Genomic DNA, 19032 nt, shown 5'->3' with positions numbered 1-19032 from the left:
AGATTTACTGAATTTTAAACTGGCACTTCATCCCTGTTTCAGCAAGCATCCTCTGCAGATTTAATGATCAGAAACATCCTCCTGATGCATGCTGGGAGATACGGATGCAGGGTTCAGACGACAGCAGACACCGTGTCAGATGAGACGGAGCTACTTGTTAGGGGTGAGTATGCTTGCAGTGCCACCTGAAAACGTAATCACCAGAAACTATTGTATGAGGAAATTTAAATATGAGGGCTTCAGGGACACCTGTGCTACGCATTAATCTTCAGGTTTTATATTATTAAAAACAGCTGTGATTAACTTCCTGTCTTTGAAATTAGTTTCACCATACACTGACCTGCAGAGATGGCAATGAGAAACAAAGGACAGCTCATTAGTGGACATACAGTATTAAGAGAGGTAATTGCACAAAAGGTATACTGGATCGGTTAAAATGTAGACAATTATTCACATGGTAAGGTAGATGTGGTGAGTTTTGTGCTATTTTCTGTGATTCTTTTCATCTTATGGTTAAGCCATTCTCTCAGGTTTAAGAGCTTAGGGACATTCATTCAATCCCTAAGATTTTGATGCTGCATGATAGATATATGATATATGCATATATGATATATATATAATGATAGATATGAACAATGAACAAAAAGCCCCATAATATGACAGGGCTTTGGTGGTTTTTTTCATGCATGGAGTTGTCACCACCAAATTTTTACTGTATCTTTAGACCCAGTCTTTCAATCTGTTGCTTTACCTGTCATTTAACATTTTTGATTATACACAGGAATGCAAAGTCATTGTCCTGCAGGATCACAGATCATATCTGGGACACCAATTTGCTTACAATAAGCAACAAAGTTTACCATAAAGGAGAGCATTAGCACCATAATGTACATTCCATTAAGCAGAGTATTTTTTGCATTCTGCTTGCGTGTGCATACACATGTGTGTTCAGTGCCTGATGGGACTTGAGGACTTACAGTCCACTTACTGGCATTACAACTACTGGGTCCTGCAATTTCAAGATAAATGGGTCCCTGTTAGCTAGCACAGCTGGTTGGGCTTACCATGGATTGACATTTTGTGAAAAAAATAAATCAAGGTAGATATTTTATTAACATTTGAGAAACTCCAGATAAAAAAAAAAATCAAAACTATTTAGAGATAATATTTTAAAAATACTTATTCTGCCACATTTGTCCATATCCTTAGATTAGATAAGTCCATATCCATCATTTTTAGGACAAATATATGCTTTAAATGTAAAGAATGTTTCTGGCTGACCGCAGGGCTCTTCACATTTTGATGAAAGTAGCTGTTAAAAATTTCCATGAAGTCACTTTGAAGACCATCAGATTTCTGTGAGCTATGGCACTATTGGGATGGTGGTATTCAGTTGCCTCGACACAGGCATATAATGTGATTTCAGCTGCCTTATGAAATCTGATTCATCCTCGTGGGTTATGCAGGAGCTTGCGTGTTACCTTTACCTCTCAGACAGCTGGAGGCTCGATGGAGAAGCAAAGCAGTCTCAGCTTTAATGCTTACTATTAGTTAGGACACTGCAAATGGGCTACAGGATTATTTTCTAAAAAAATGCAGGTTATATAAATGAGTTCATTAAATTTGATGTAGAAATAAATGCTATTTTGAGGAAGAGATTTGAGATTAAAAACAAAGGGTGTTGTAAGCAGAATCAGAATGTATATATGTGGGTGTCTCATTACCGTGCCACCTTGCTGATGAAATAAGAACTAAAACTGCTTTATAATGGAATTTAAATTCTTGTTTCTACAATTGGATAGTTGTAGGATACAGTAAGAAATATTTACATCGCTTCCACAAAATGCTTTAAACTGTGTGACTGCTTTTTTCCTGATGTAAAATTCAGTTTTCATGAAATTATAGGATGCAGTTGGTTTGCTGAAGTAGTTAATTTCCTTAAGATATCTGTGAAACTTATGCAAAAAAGGGCAGTAAGATCCTACAGTGTCAGTATTTCTTTCACTAAAAAATGGTTTTGTTTTGTATTGCAGAAAGTCTAATGCACATTCAGTGCAGGGTTGCTAATAATTACTCTTTATAGACTTCAGCATTTAAAAAATCCAAAATATTTAGAATGTAATTTATCTCTTCTTATACTGTTGCAGGCATTTCATTTTCATTTCGGTGTCTAATACTTTTTTCTCCCCCTATCTCAGTATATAGATTGCATTCAGTAGTCTGCAGTTTGACACTGCGTGATGATTCCAGATTGCGGAACCTTCCAAGTTTGTTTAGGTTTAGGTTTTGGATATACTGAACTTTACTTAGGAAAAGAGACCAGCAGCAGCAATTTCAATAAATATTTCAATAAACTCTGAAGAATTTGACCCAGCAGAGGAAATCATCATCTATGAAGAAAACAAATTGCCACTGAAATCCAAAGCTATATTCTTTCTTTCCAGTATAGTTTCTAGGTAAAATAATTTCATTTTAAGCGTATTTCAAAACATCTTCATGTTTTAAATGTTACAGCACGTGGCCAAACTGAGCTAGCAGAAGCTTTGTTATGAACTCTTAGAAGTACCAATATAAGCGAAGTTTCAGTGCATTCTTGTCTGACCTTACTCTCTCTCTTTTTGCCTCTGCAGAAAATGACAGTCTGGAATGCTGATATCATACCAGCATACAACAGCATTTTAATCATTAGTTATATTGTAAGGTTCATATGGTATTTTTAATATATCATTGTAATTTTTACTCAGCATTCTGCTTACACCATTTCTACAGAAAATAAGTTGGATATACAGAATAATTAAAATAATCTGATTTTCCCTCCTTTAGACATTAATGAATATCAGAATTATTGCTATTAGTAAAATGACTAAATTTATACTGAATTATGTATTCAGCTGGTGCATTATTTTTAAGTAAAAGGACAGATTTCTAGAGCTTTATTACAATTGGCTTGGAAGACGACTATGACTTGCTGCAGCCTCTGAAGAGGAAAGAGAAACAAACTCTTTGCAGACTCCTGTTGTGTATAACTAACATGCTGATCTTCAGCAGACATTCACCACTGCATTTTCAAGCAAGTGCAATGTCTCAGTATCAGTTACTGTGGACAAAGAATGGAGTATTCTTAAACCATATGTATCTTTTTGAAACCATTCTTGCTGGTTGCTCTATTGGAACATCCCTTCATATATGCCAGGGAACTGCGTCACTATTTTTGCCTTTGTTCTTTGCTCTGCATCATACAGTAGAAGTTGAATTACAAAAATGTCACCAGTGAAAGGCAACTTAAAGAACAGAGAATGAATTCAAGTAAATCTCAAATATTTTGAGTCTAATTACTTACAAGAAGGCAATTAATGGTGTAAGAAGACTTACGAATTTTCTACATATGTGTATGTGTGTGCGTGTGTGAACAGCAAAAGAAATTAGGCAGCTGTGAGTTTCTATTCTGCAACTTCCTACAATAGGTTATAGATTTTTTAAAACCATTTTCTATTTTCAAGACATTTTCAAATTTACTATCTTGCGGTTCTTGATTTTAGGTAAGTTGCAGTGAAATACATGTCTAATGTTATTTACATAATTATTATTATTTAATGAATCTCTTTCAGGAATACTTCAAGACTATATATGAAAGTATACTGTATATCATATTTGGTCAAAACGTAGATTCAAGTCCTGTGCACATCTACTAATCAAAACAAAACCTAAATACTTTTCTTAGCGTTTTGAAAATATGATTAAATTCTGTATATTAAAGTAAGAAATGACTTTTTAATAGCCCATATTAATTTCTCTGCTCCTTAAAGGCTGTTTTTCCAGCCCAAGTTATTTATTTTTACATTTCTACTTAATTTTTCTAATGCTACCAATAATGCAGATTCCATTAGGAAGAGATGTTCTCCTGGCAGCTGGACCTGTCAGGCTTTCCAGGTTATGTGTCTTGCATTAGAATCTTAGAATGGGTTGTGAATTAGAAGTATTTCAGAAGTCTCATCTGTCAGAAGTGGTCTTCAGAGATCTGCTGTCCTGACATAACTGACATCATCTGTTTAGATTCAGGTAGGCTACTAACTAACTTGCAAAATACTTCCTCTCCAAATTATAGTTCCACAAAATTCTTTGCCATTTATCATCACAACATGTTCTTATTATTAGGTACCTAAAAAAATAAGTCACAATCTTTTATTCATCCATCTGAGCTCCCTGACTCTATGGAAGTCCCCAGAGTCTCTGCACCCTTCACTCTCTGAATAAGGGTAGGATGAGAGAGGATCCAGCTCAAAGGCTTAGCTTGGTAACTGCAGCGCTCATCTATGAGGTAGGATACCTCTTCTTAGCTGTCTCTGACCCAGCCTCAATATCACACTTGTCTGTCCTCGAGGAAATTCTATACCTGCAGGCAGTACATTAGGTAGGATCAAGATGTGTTCAATCCTCTTTCTGAGGCAGAGTAGCTAGGAGCACAGAAGTCAGGAGACACTGAGGGCTTGACAGTGTAGGGCATAAGTTAGGGTGTCTCCAGCAACCTAAATATTTGTTTCTTCCACTGAGTTTACTTGTGCCCAAAAAATTAACATAGTCCTCAGAGGAATCACTGTCAGCAGCTGAAGCTAATACATTGAAGTGTGTACTGGGAAAAGGAAAAGCTAAATAACAGGCATGGGTCCTCCACACCGGATTTGCCCTCCAGCAGGAAAATGACAGACAGTGGAAAAGCCTTAAATGCTACGATAAGATTTCCTGTAAAGCAGTCACCACAGCTCATAGCAGCATAAGAAGCCACATAGGGCAGATTGATACAGCTCAAGGACATCCAGAAGAGAAAATAGCTTTTGACTTAGGGTGGCAACTGTTCTGGCAAGAGGCCTGCACAAATGTCCTACTTCAGTGGAATCCCATAGTAGGAATTATGTATGTCTGGTAGTCAAAGAAATAGTTTTAGTGGAGTGAGTGAATATAAATAAATAAATAAATAAGTAAGTAAAATCACAGCTATGGACTCACATTCCTGACACCCAAGCTACTGCCTTATTTCACTTCTGTTTGCTCACCCAAGGAAAATATGTGCAGAACAGCTGTTTGCCATGCAAACAAGGATGCTTACAGGAGAATGTGGATACTCGCTACACAGCCAGCAAATGTTTTCCCCAGCACATGAAGTCATCAGCCATTTAAGAAAAAAAAATTGATTTATGTTTTTTTATGAATGTCATTCCTGTTCCTGACATCAGTCCAAGAATAGTTTTCCCATGTCACATGCTTTGCCTGGCTACCAGCCTTTATTTATCCACACAGATCTTCAGCTTTCAGTGAATACTAAATAGCAGAGGAGCAGAATAGCAGAATGTTTCAGCTTGGCTGGTTTTCCATCTATCATTGGCACAGCAGTAGTCGAGCTGTTTCTATACTGATTTCTCACAAAGAAGTGATTACTAAAGCAGAATGCTCTAATACAAGATAAATATGCATGTCGTGTTCTGACACTAATGATATGATCACAAACACGGTTACCAAACACCCAAGGACCAGCCAGGAGACTTGCATCTCACAGATGTCTCAGGTGATCTTGTAATCAGCAATATGTCAGGTTACCTGAAGACAGGGCCTCCTTGGTAAGTTAATTTGATTTTTAAAGCCTATCTTCCAAAAAGGGCTCATTATATTCTTATTTCCCCATTATGTTGCAGAAATTTGAAGCAATCTGTACATTCAAATTATCATTACAGAGGATATTTTTGGGATTCTGATCTTTTACCATGTTTCACTGTAAAGACATTTAATGCACCAAATACTTCTGCATAAAAAAGGTTGACACTGTGAAGGGGCTAACCTGTATTACATTATGGGGTCTAATCAGCTACATTAGAAAAAGGTCAACAGTGCTTTTCACTTTGTGTTTATTTAATTCATCAGTACAAAATCTGTTACTCATAGTGTCCTGGGTTCAGCAGTAGCAGTCATGTTTTTCCTTTGTGTTAACTGGTGCAGTGCTGTGTTTTGACTTCCAGCTTGAGAACAGTGTTGGTGAAGCCGATGTTTTCGGTTGTTGCTAAGTGATGTTTACCCTGACCAAGGACTCTGTGAGGCTCATGCTCTGCCAGGGAGGAGGGGAAGCTGTGAGGAAGCAGAGACGGGGCGCCTGACCCGGGCTAGCCGGGGAGGTATTCCATACCACAGCACGTCATGCCCGGGGTGGGGGGTAACTGGGAGTTACCCGGAAGGACAGGAGCTTCCGGGTGGAACTCGTTTTCTTGGCCGGTGGTATTGTATTCTCTTCCCTTGTTATTTTCCCTTATCATTGTTTTAGCTGATAGTAGCGGTGGTGATTTGTTGCTGGACTGTTCTTGTCTCAACCCGTAGGAGTTGCACTCTCTCGATCCTCCTCCCCGTTCCTCCGGGGAAGGGGAGAGCCCCGGTGCGGGGAGGGGGGAGACAGACACGGACCTCGATTGTTGTCAGCTCGGCACCACTCACTGGGAGTGAGTGAACAAGTTACCTGACTGGGTTTAAACCACGACACATAGACAGGGGGATTTTGAAGAACACCAGCAGAACCCATAGCTAAGAGCAGAAGGCTACTTCTTACATCTGCTTTTGGCAGAAAGTGTTCCTTTGCTCTTGAAACACACAGTTTCTAATGAACCCATTTGAATTATCGGTTTCCCAAGGACTGCAATAAGGAAAAGTGTTAGTATAACATTTCCTACAAAAAAACAGTTGGTTTAAATTCCTTGCTGTTTCTTCTGCAAGTTTGGAGGGATGGCTTAGAAAAGCATCTGTACAGTTCAACAAAGAAAAACAGTTTGAGTCGGGAATGTCACATGAGAGTCTAACATGCTTTCACAAAGACCAGTGTGAGGCTCCTCTGTAGGCTGTAAAGAGCAGAGATCCCTTTTACCTGCACTGAGGTGGGTAGGACTCCTGGTGCAGCAGCATTTTCTGAGAACAGCAGTTTCCTGCAGATTAGAGGATCACTGCAAAGTTTACCATGATACTGTTGTCTAATGTGGCTGGGACAGTGCTTCAAACATTTAGAACCAAGGGATTTTTCCTAGATAAATCTCTATATTGCTAGCGATGATAGTGGTGCCACAAACACCGGTGTAGGTTATTTTTCAGAGTTATCCCTTTCCTGCATCGCATTAGTGTTAAGATCATCAGGATCAAATTAGGAATAGAAGGTTGTGAACTTAAAGGTTTTTTTTTATATCTGTCAAAGCTTCAGTGCCTAATCAATAGTACCAAGCGTCCAGTATTTTAATATTTATCTAATCAAATGAAAGATTTTTATCATAATAAATTACTGGGTTTAGTAACTTTAAGTCATCAAATGAATTCCATCACTTAAGTGCTGTCTGTAAATTATTCTTGCAAATCTGATTTACAATACATTATAGGCAAAAGAGTAAGCAGCATTGATTAAATGCTACTCAAACAGGTGCTGCATTAAACATTGCCTTAAACCAGTGTATGGATAAGCCAGGCTGCCTCCAAATTACCAAACTGTCTTTCAGATTGATCCATTTGTTCCAGTTACACTGCAGCCTTATCCCTGGTTTTGCAAAGGATCAAAGGGTACTAGTCCCAGAATTACTTATTTGATGTTTGACTTTCTGCAGTGTAAATAGTGTGAACTGTAACCTGTAGCAAAGGTTGACACTACAAGGTAACTAAGTCTATGAAAGCATAGCAAACAAAAAGACCACTAGCTCTTTGCAAGCAAACTAAAGTAATGCAGTAGCCAGGCAGTTTGTTCATCTTTTTAATTTGAGATGATAAATAACAAAAAGAGCCATCTTCTGTAACAAAAAGAGGTAAAATAAAAAAGAAAAAGAAAAATTATTTCTGCATGTTTCCTTATATTCACTGATCATATAAAAGACTTTCAGCACATCTAGTACTTTTAGTATTTATTTTATTACAATATTTATAGAAATGATTTCATATCTTACATATATATCATAAAATATTGTTTAGGAGATAAATAATTTAGTGGTCTTAGTCATCTTAGAAATAGACCTGTGATCTCTAAAAATTAACACAGTTAATTTTGTTTCAAATACTATCTCATTGGGCTATACTGAATGATTTTAGTATATTTAGATGCCAGATATTTTCTGTGTATTTTAGTGATAGTTTTTTCGCTGCAGTTTGCTCTATCTTTTACGCTCTTAATGCTCAAAATGTGTTTTCTACTGTTATGAATGTTAATAGACTTTACGCTTTTCTAGATGAAGAAAATATAATGTCCATTCTTCTTAATTCTTTGTATCAGTGTTGTACGCTCCTGGAAATTTATTAGAATATACAAAGCTAATTAAAATCCTTTGAACCATACAAATATTAGTACAACATTCATGGCAGGAAGATTCCTTAAAATAAGCTAAATATCAACCTGCCTCTAGGATGTATAACATGTACTGTAAGACTGTGCACTAAAAGCTAACTAGATCACTGTACATACATCCTGTAAGTAAAATGAACTTCAAGATCAAACAGCTGCCTGGAATCTTTAAGATCTTGAGCAAAGAGCACTCCTGTAGTGTGAAGGGATGAAAGCCTGTGTGACTACAATCTGTGGTTTAAAAGCACACATTTTGTGGTCTAAAAATAAAAAAGAGGTTAAAACTATACATCTTGTAGACTGGCAAAACTACCAGTCTAAGCAAGAAATCCACTAGCATGATATATTTTTGGACAAGTAATGTTTCCTCTGAACTCCACTGACCTGGAGCAAATATAACGCAGGAACTGCTGGTTAGGTTGACCACACTGCTCTTTTCAATTGTGATGTTGCCAATAAAACTTAAAGACAAGCACTTAGGTTTAAAGGCCATCAAACACAACATTATTAAATGGAACGTAAACAAGGTCAGCATATTCTTGCTGGTCTTTGAAATTACATTTGCGCTGCAGCAGAGGCCAAGAAGATGCCCTAAGCACACACCCCATTAATTGGACTCAAAGAATATGTCCATAATAGTTTACTGCTCCCTGAGACCTATAGGTACAGCAGAGTTCCCATCCACACAGCTGCATTCCCCGTCCCCCACTCTTCTCAGAACAGGTTATGCATGACATGCTGCCTCCTGGAATCTGCCCCAGCCCAGGGTAATCAATTAAATGTGCCAAGGCATTGGCAGGGAAAGTCATAACCACACAGCGTCAAAATTACAATAGCGACTGGCTGACGACATAATAGCGTGTGTTCAGATCTGTGCTTTGGCCCTATTCAGCATATCAGTATAGCTTAAGCATTTACAAAATACTGCGAAATAATATATTACTCTAGATGGAGTGTCAGCCCTTTAAGCTACAGTCTCCAGACCAAAACATTTCCAGCAATCTCATCTTGTAACAGGACCTTTTTTATAATATCTTCAATGGTGTGAAAGGGAAAGAGATTCTTATCTTTAAAAAATTGTGGGGTTTTCTAGGAGTTTTAAAAAAAAGCCTTTGTTCTAAGAAACTTTTTAGAAACCTCAACTTAACTCATATCTGTAACTTCAGTCAAAAAGTGCCTAGAAACAATTACAAAAGTACAAATCGGATGCGATGTTCACAAACAGTGCCTGAAAGAGACTGATGCAGTGCTGGGAGTGCTGACGCCTGCACTGTGACTGCAAAGAGGAAAGGGGGCAGCACACATCAGAATTGGAACTTCTGGCAAATGATGCCCTACAGTGCTAAAGGTAGTCAGCAGAGCCTGCCATTGAAAGAGACATGTCTAAAACTCAGGGTCTTGCTCTGTCTGGGACCTGCTAGGTATGCCATTCACAATACAATTGATAGGCTACTGGTGCTTTTCCTCCTGAGGTGAAATTTCAGTTCATGTTTGCTGCACTGTCCATCCATTTTGTGTCAAGTCACAACTCCCACTAGACAAAGATCCAGCTTAGAGGTTCTGGTCTGGCATCTAAGCTCACAGCAGTCAGAAGCTCTCTAAGTTGCCTTGCACAAATCCTCTATTTTTAGGTTTGTACAAGGCAGAGAAGTTATCAGGGCAAAGGAGCAAAGCATGATACATTTACCATGAAAGGTCTTCTCAGGCAGGACACTACGGATTTCTCCTGACCCTCATCCTTTGAATGAGTCAAGAGTATTCAGGCTAGAATATCAGTATCTTCTCTTTCTTCCCTTTCAGCCCTGAGTTTAACCTCCATGTCTCTTCTGCTGCTGGTTGGGGTATAATCTTTCCATCTGCCCAGGACCCTCATGTAGCTATCTTACAGAAACTACTCAGGTACACCACATGTGGAGGGACTGGGGATACGGTATATCCGCTAAAGCCATAGTGCCTATCACATTTACTATACACTGAACTTTCTCTCCGTACTCTTTTTCCCCTCCGTGTGCAAACACGTCTGCCATAGGTGGGCACATCAACAGGGATTTATGCAACAACAGTCAAGCACCCGTTTTGTCAAGCACCCTTTCAGTTATTCTGAAGTTCCTACCTCTTCCTTTTTTTCTTGACCTTTCATCTTCCTGATGACAAGTCAGTACACTTCATAATTCAGAAAGCAAAATCTTCAGGTCAAGAAATCTGTGTTCTTGAGCTTTTACATTTCAAGCTTTTAGTTGTTTGGTAAAAGTAAGAATTAACCTGGTCAGGCAGCAGTGGAGTAGCACATGTTCTGCAGCACACATTCTGGGATTCACAGGAAAGTGCACTCCCTCACTGACTGGCTAAGGCAATTGTCGGTAATCATCTTTCAAGAACTTTCACATTAACATTGCACCATGGCAAGTAGTCTAAAGACCTCTCAGGATGATCATTCCAACAATAGAAAGGCACATAAAACAAGTTTGCCAAAATGCAGTCACACATGTCCTGAAATGAAGCATCAATCTATGGAATTGCTCTGAAAGAAGGTAACTGGTTAATATGCTTGATGCTGGGTTTCCAGTGCTCTGAGAGCCACATAAGAGCCTATCGCAGCCCCAAATGTCTTCTCTATGAAGGTCGACTGCCCTGTAGTGCATTTATGACCAGTCATTTTCTGTGTAGTTTCCAGAGAAGCATTTGAGCAGACTGTGCATTTGTTCCTCAATTGGCTATTCTCAAATAAAAATTGTTTTAGAGATCCTGAACAATAACACAGCCCTTGGGAGAAAAGCTTCTCTGCATTAGCCATCAGGCTGACACAATGAATGATTACATCCAAGCATAAAATTTAATGAGATTTCTACAAAAATGAGTGACATCTGCATAGCACTCAGGTCCTGGCTAACTGTCATACATTTGTCATCACCGAGGCTTTTGTCCTTTATTAATCTGCTTTCAAGAACGCCTGCTGTTGGAAATGAAAATGCTTTTTAGCAGTCATCCTGCAGACTGTGTCAGAGCGCACATCTCAGAAAGCATAATGACACATTGTCATGCCTAGGAATGCACTTAAAAGGTTTAAAAAACATGAAAGAACTCCGAAAACAAAATGTATTGAGAATTTAGCAGGAGATGTCTGTGTAAGTATACTTTACATCCTTTAATATAAGCAAGATGTTTGTTCTTTTGCCTCTAATACAGTGGCTAGAAACTCTTTAACAACATTCAGTGTGCATGGGAAAAATAGTGTTGTAGACAAAAAGTAAAAAAGTATTTCCCTTTAATCTTGTTTGTGCTTGGGACCAAGATATAATTCTAGACCTAGGGCTCCAACCCGGTAAAAGCATACGATTGTATCAAGATCCCAGCTTTCCTTTAAACTTTCCCTCATGGCTACAAATAAAAATTTCACTAATATTTTCCTACATCAACAGATAGCCTGAAACAATAGATGATGGAGATTGAAGATCACCCTATTTTATTAAATTAGCCCCAGGACTTGCTATTCTGAGATGAAGGCCTGACCTGGTGCTTCCCATCAAAGAACAGCAAACACTTGGCAGGAAGGCAGGAGTGCAGAGGACACGTTTACTCCCGGGAAGAAAAACAAGTCATTTCAACTGCAAATGAAGATGGGAATCCAGAAGGCCAAGAGTCACAAGGTGTCCAAAGGCATCTACAGCATCAACGTCAAGTCTGATCGCACCCAAACAAAGGGAAGAGAAGAGACTCCCAGCACTGAAGCTGTTCACCACCATACACGGAAGTGGAAAAACTTGTTTCCTGGGCTTCTGTGAAGCAATTGCAGCGTGTGATGGAGCCAGTCTTTTTCCATTATACATCCATAATACTAGACCTCACTGAATTCCTTCCATTCCAGGGATGGAAGGAATTGAATCCCTTGAATTTCAAACATTGATTTGTCTTTGTTGTTATTGTTGTTATTTCTAAACACCATGCATTTCCAACATTTTAATGTCAATTGTTCGTAGATCTCTGTCAAGCAAAGAGAGGCAAAGTGGCTAATGTAAATTGCTTTCTCATTTAAAGGATTCAGTGTCTCTTTCAATTCTGAAGCTACTGAGCCCAGCTATTACAAAACTCTGATCATACTGTTATCACAGTTCATGTAAACATGCTTTTGTTGAAGGCATATCAGAGGAAATATAAAGCTGCTTGCAGCTGCAAATGGCAAAAAAATCACAGGAACTAAGAATGTTTCTGTTAATGGGGATTCTTAGCCTTTGTTTTTAGATAAATTTGCTTCTACTCATGAACTAAGGATTTTAGCCACCAAAAGATTTGATTGAATGAAATAGCACTAAAATATAATAATGCTGAGCTCAATGATGCAGAAATCCTAGCTACAGCTGCACCAGACCTGAGTTTTTGCCACCCTGATTTGCAGTTGCTAAGCTCTGACAGTTCAGCAAGTGGGACTGCGCCACTCATCACGGGTTGTGGCAACAGAGGTATATAAAGGGCCTGTTCCACTACAGCTCATGCTACATACAAGCAGCATTGGGCTTCTACAAAAATGTAACAGCAGTTGCTTTCTATTACTAAAGCTGTTTCTATCACCACCCTTCCTGCAGTTTCATTCTGGGAGAAAGTTTCCAGTAGCGCATTTCTGATTCCACAGTCCACCATCTCTGTAGGAGCAGAAGCAAAACTTCAGCCTTCAACAACAGGACGGAAAAGAATCAGAAGGATTTTGGATGCTAAGAGAATCCAGATTTTTCATAAATAAATATAGCTATTAATAATATTAACATTAAAACTACAGCAGTTTTAAGTCCTGCCCTTCAGTACTTATATAGGCTTCTACATGAAAGAAACCAGAAGAAAGATGTTTATTCTGCTTTTACCCATGACAGAGATGCGCATTTTCCCCTAAACATCCGGTTACAGCAACTTTGGAAGAGGATCCTGAACCAGGAGAACCTTGCCACTGATTTAGTTTGGCAAGTGCAAATGAACAATGTTTTATAACACCAGTAATATCAATATCAGAAAGAATTGAAGAAAATTGGGGTGGGAATGGGACATTACAGCCACATTTTAATTTGCAAAGTCATGGTTGTTACCACATGCCTCACTTATTGGATGAGTTACATGGCCTGTACAAATGGTGATTAGCATATTCTCATTTGGTTCATCTAAGTAGAATAAATAATCCTTTAATTTCTTTAAAGTGAGAAGTTGTTGTGGGTTTTTTTGCTTGTTTTTAATAGACCCATAGTAGCTATCTGCCTTCAAAATATTTGGGTCTGGGTTTTGTTTTTGTTTTAATAGCTTTAAATCAAAGAGTTGAATCAAAACAGCTGTACTTCCAGCAGGATAGTAATTCAGGAGGTTTCCCTGAATGAGTGAATTTGAGAAGGACTAATGCTGCATTCTTGATTCAGTTATTACCAATATTATTGTTCTTCAAGAAGCAATCCACCTGTGTTTCATTTCGATCACTATTTGTCTTTCCTGCTGACAAGGAAATGCTGACAATATTCACACAAAGAGAAGATGTGACTGCAACTGTTCAGTCTAACCTGGATGCTTCTTTTAAAGTTGCTCATTTTTTCCTTTAATTTCAGGTTCAGAACAATTATAATGGAGGATTGGAGGATTTATCTTTTTTTTAATCTGTTTCTATTTCTAGTTCTTCCACTGTCACTCTGACAAGTTAATTGATACTCATCCATGCAGCATAAACAGTAGAAACAATCACAGTTTACCAGCAGAAATCATGGAAATGAGGTACCTCTGTGATGTAGTTGTATTTTAACCCTTGTATTTCACGGATATTGAACTCCAGGGAGTCCCTACAGAATGCATCTCCTCTACTATTACTGCTCCTCTGCGATGATGGTGTAGTCTGTTTGATTATTCCATTTTATTTCTAGGTCCTCCTGGTCCCCCAGGGGTTGTAATAGTGGAGGAAATTTCAGACACAACAGCAACACTCTCCTGGAGTCCTGGGGCAGACAATCACAGCCCTATCTCCCTCTACAACCTGCAAGCACGCAGTCCATTTTCTCTTGGCTGGCAGACAGTAAAAACAGGTGAGAAAAACTTTCAAACAGAGCAACTAAACTGTTCAAAACTCCTGCTCATCACAATAATAACCACTGGCAACTGCAGGGACAGATAGAACAATGACAAATTAAAAGCACTGATTTTTTTTTTTCTTTCTTTTTTCATTCCTTTTATGTTACTTAGCAACAGCTCTGAAAGGACAACACAAAGACACCTGCCATGCTGCATCTGTGAATAAGCAGAAAGCTCTCCCCTATATCTTTCAATCTGTGTCTTTTCAGGAGTACCACAGTGCCAAAAACCTAGCTGTGATTTATGACATATTAGATCCTTGATGTTTATCATTTCTAACGGCAATATTATATCAGAGTCCACTTGCCATTGAGACACTTGCATGTGAGCCTCAGATTTTTGAGTGAACTACACATTTCTTTACTGTCTCCAGTTCCAGATGTGATAAGTGGTGACATGGAGTCTGCTATGGCTGTTGAACTGAACCCTTGGGTGGAGTATGAGTTCAGAGTTGTAGCAACCAACAAAATTGGGACTGGAGACCCAAGTACACCATCACGAGTGATCAGAACCAATGAAGCAGGTAAGAAGAGGATAAAAAAGTTAATTTTCTAGGACTATCAGAAACAAGAACTTTTATATTTAAATATATAAAAATAGGCCTATACCCTTCTCCCTGGTACGCCTCTGTGTGTTCAGTAATCGCTGCTCCGGGGTGATATTTTTTGTAATGAGGAGCCATTTTGTTTTAATTACAGGAATAATGTTTAATTATTTTAAATAATATCTTATTTAAATTATTATTTTGATAGTAAACAAAAATGTCAAATAAACCCATTCTCTGCTGTCTTACTCCATCCAGACTACTTTACTTTTCATCTGGTTTACGTTTAAGCTATTGCTGCCTGCCCTGTAGCAGGCTTCCACTGCTTCAGCTGTAGGCTGTTTTTCAGTCTCTTCAAACAACTGCTCCTGAGCAGTCTTTCCCTCCTTATTTTTCGTAACTTCTTTACTTGAAGGTGCACAGAGTTTTTTTCAGCAAGAGGGGAAAGTCATGGAAAGCAGCTTAATATGAAGTATCTTGTGCTCCAAGCGTTTCTTTGTCATGCACACTCTACCATGAATTGTTACTGCATTTAAAAAAATTTCATTGTATTTCTAACTGGGATGGTACTGTGAGAGCCCGGGAAAAATGTTTTGCATCCTATTTGGGACTCAGGAAAATTGCAGTGGTCTCACAAAGCTTGCAATCCTTGTAAGTAACTTGGGCAGAATGAAGAGACAAAAAGAGGGATTGGGAATCTGAGAAATATCCTTAGGCAGCTTCAGAAATACAGTTTAAGAGGCAGAAAGAGATAGAGAGAGGGTTTGAATAAAGCCTCAAAAGAGAACTGCATCTCAGAAGACTTTCAGATTATTCTTTATTCTTTGTTATTTAGGAGGCCTAGAGAGTTTTGATTTGATTTTGATGTTTCTTCAGATGAATAATTTGTAAGTATTTTGTTGATCATACCTAATAGAAGAGTGCCAAATTCAGAGATTCCCCTTGAATTTGAAAGTGTAATTGATTTTGTAGTTGTGACTATTCTGGACAAATACAGCAGTTGTGTTGCACTCTTTCTTCTCATTAAGGCAGATTGTAAGACTTACAAGTAGCAATGCCAAAATGTGTCCACCTCTCGCATTCTGAAATAAAATTCTTATCCTTTAAGGTATGTTAATCCTCTGCCTCAGCTCCATAGTTCACCAGTCTGTGTATATGCCATTCACATTCACAGCAGAATTTTCAGGCTGGTTTTCTTAGACAGGACCACAGAATTGACGGAATAATCAGGGCTGGAAGGGATCCTGGGAGATCTCTAGTCCAGCCTTCTGCTCAAAGCTGGGTAAACTGGCTTCAGAGCAGATTGCTCAGGCCTTTGTCCAGTGTTGTCTTTGTAACCTCCAAGGAGGGAGATTGCACATCCTTTCTGGACAACCTGTGCAAGCAGTTAACTAATCTCATTGTGATTTTAATTTCAATATATCCAGCTGGAGCTCCCCATATATCAACTTATGACCACTGTCTCTTGCTCTCCCACTGTCCCACCCTGCACCACTGTGCAGACCCCATCTCTGTCTCCTCAGTGACCTCCCCATAGGCACTGTTAGCACCCCCAAAGCCATCTCCGCTCAAGACTGAACAAGTCTGAACCAGCTTCCCCAGCCTTTCCTCACAAGGCAAATGCTCCAGCCCCACCATTCCAGTGGCCTCCTGTGAACCTCCTCTAGTCAATCAATGTCTTTCTCATTGTGGTACCCAGAACTGGCTGCGCTGTTTCAGATGAAGTCTAACAAACCTATCTTCAGTTGTATTAAGACTTTTTTTTTTTTACTTCAAATAACTGTGTAGTTGCTGGCTGATATTAAATTTCACTGTGCAATCACCTAACTGCACTGAAGTGATTTGATTCCCCTTCATGCATGTGGAAGCATGCTTTCTTTCCAACTATCCTCCTCATCTTCTGAAAGCTCCCCACAGTGTGAAACTTGGTAACTATATAGCAGAAAATTCAGATGCTACACATGTTGTTCTGTAAGAAAAGAAGGAAAGGGAAATGAAATAAAAACCACCAGCTACTTTCATCTCAAATGATTTTCAAAAAAACCCTCTTATTTCACCACCATTTTTCTTCCCTTGATTTTGTTCCATATTTCATTGGAAGTGAAAATACTTCTAGACCCAAATGTTTGAATGACTTTCTATTTATTCAGGGGGTACTTATCACAGGGAACAAAAATATTCTGGAAAAAGTTTATCCTGTAATAGGGATTATGTTATCCTGTAATAGGGATTATGTTTTTTCACATATATGAGTATGTTCCCTGTGTTTGAAAGGATGGTTCTGGATATCAATCAGCCGGATATATTTAACTTGTGAGTGAATGTTCTTTTCATAAACTGAGGTTTGAAAATGTCAGATTTCCTCTAGCTGTCATGTTTTTTAGGTTTCTTCTTTTTCTTTCCCGGTGTTTATCGAACAAAGGCTGTATTTACTATAACACATTCCTACAACACTAATGAAAGTCTTCATGCACATCCATTTTTAGCATTCCTTTGAACAATCACTGCAACTTCACCTCTGTAAAAATGAATTAGAATCATAGAATAGTTAGGGTTGGAAAGGACCTTAAGATCATCAAGTTCCAGCCCTCCTGCCATGGGCAGGGACACCTCACACTAAACCATGTCACCCAAGGCTGTGTCCAACCTGGCCTTGAACACTGCCAGGGATGGAGCATTCACAACCTCCATGGGCAACCCATTCCAGTGCCTCACCACCCTAACAGGAAAGAATTTCCTCCTTATATCCAATCTAAACTTCCCCTGTTTAAGTTTTAACCCATTACCCCTTGTCTTATCACTACAGTCCCTAATGAAAAGTCCCTCCCCAGCATCCTCCTAGGCCCCCTTCAGATACTGGAAGGCTGCTATGAGGTCTCCACGCAGCCTTCTCTTCTCCAGGCTGAACAGCCCCAGCTTTCTCAGCCTGTCTTCATATGTTATTCATGAAATAGTAATCCTGGGACAGACAAAGCATGCAGTGTACAGTGTATTTTCACTCAGTGATTGGCATTAATTTCTGGGTAATACTCCACTATTGCTGCTACCAGAAGGAACAGTTTTAAACTCAAGTGGCAATGATCTGCACTCCAGTATGTGGGGGTCCTCCTGATAAACAGCAATGTAGCTGATAACAATACAGGCCTTCCTGAATAATAAATCAGCAACACATTAGTTCAAATAGGAAAAATGGGACACTAGTTGCTTACTTGCACTTTCAGCTTCCCAGTTAGGAATAGCTTTTTGCTACCAGATTTACAGCTGCACAAATGTCATTTTAGAAGGGAGCATTTTGTAGTATGACACCGAAATCCAGACAGCTGCCAGTAAAACAACTCAACAGCCTTCAGAGAAATTGAAACTGAATTTATTTGGTGTGCCTGCTTAACACGGCATGGAACAGCAGAAGTTTGTAGCCATCACCTCAATTTCAAAAGACTTTCTGTAAGAAAAGATTTGGTTTCTGTTTCAGTTCTGAATGGTTTGGGGGTTTCCGTTGGTTATTTTGGTGTTTTGTTTTTTTTTGTAGAAAAGGTAGATGCAATATTCTATAGAGGGAATGAGAAGATGGGAGTTACAATAAGACATAATCTCCCAGTTTGTTAGAATCTGCAAAGAGCTGTGAAGTCAGAACACAATGGACTCTGCTTTAAACAAAGAACCATTAATAAAAAACAAAAAAAACAAATCAAACAACTTGTTACACATACAGTTCTCTGCAAAAGAGCATGCTGCTTATTATTTTTATGGCACTTTTGAAATGACTTCATAGAATCATAGAATCAGGACATGTTTCAGCAGAAGCATTTTTTTGCTAAAAAAATAAAATAAAAAAGCAGCCACTTTTTCCTGATCTTCAGACATTCCCAAAGTGCAGATCCTGTTTGGCTCTCTCCTCTGAGACAGAGACTGTGTGAATTATCACCCTTGGTATAGTTTTCAGATGCCAACAGGAAATCTAATAATAGTTTTCTCTGGATTTCATATCTGGTTTTCCAGATTAGCACATTAATATCTGTCTTGGTGCACCCAGTCATCCATTATTTTTTCAGAA

General features: G+C 38.7%; 1 protein-coding gene across 5 annotated transcripts in view; it reads left to right on the top strand.

Annotated features, from left to right (window-relative positions):
• Positions 1-19032, top strand: part of CNTN5 (contactin 5) — a 643809-nt gene that overhangs the window by 590739 nt on the left and 34038 nt on the right. For 4 of the 5 annotated variants that reach the window (XM_057399799.1, XM_057399798.1, XM_057399804.1 and 1 more), the window contains 3 exons: positions 43-163; positions 14230-14388; positions 14808-14957. In XM_057399799.1, coding sequence (XP_057255782.1) covers positions 43-163; positions 14230-14388; positions 14808-14957 — 430 coding nt within the window. The remainder of the gene's footprint in view (positions 1-42; positions 164-14229; positions 14389-14807; positions 14958-19032) is intronic. The other variant, XM_057399803.1, reaches the window with a different exon arrangement.

Source organism: Pezoporus wallicus, unplaced genomic scaffold, assembly GCF_028554395.1.
Source record: "Pezoporus wallicus isolate ANWC-B61680 ecotype Strahan unplaced genomic scaffold, APGP_CSIRO_Pwel_v1 scaffold_6446, whole genome shotgun sequence".
Taxonomy (NCBI): domain Eukaryota; kingdom Metazoa; phylum Chordata; class Aves; order Psittaciformes; family Psittacidae; genus Pezoporus; species Pezoporus wallicus.
This window is presented reverse-complemented; position numbering and strand designations above follow the sequence as displayed.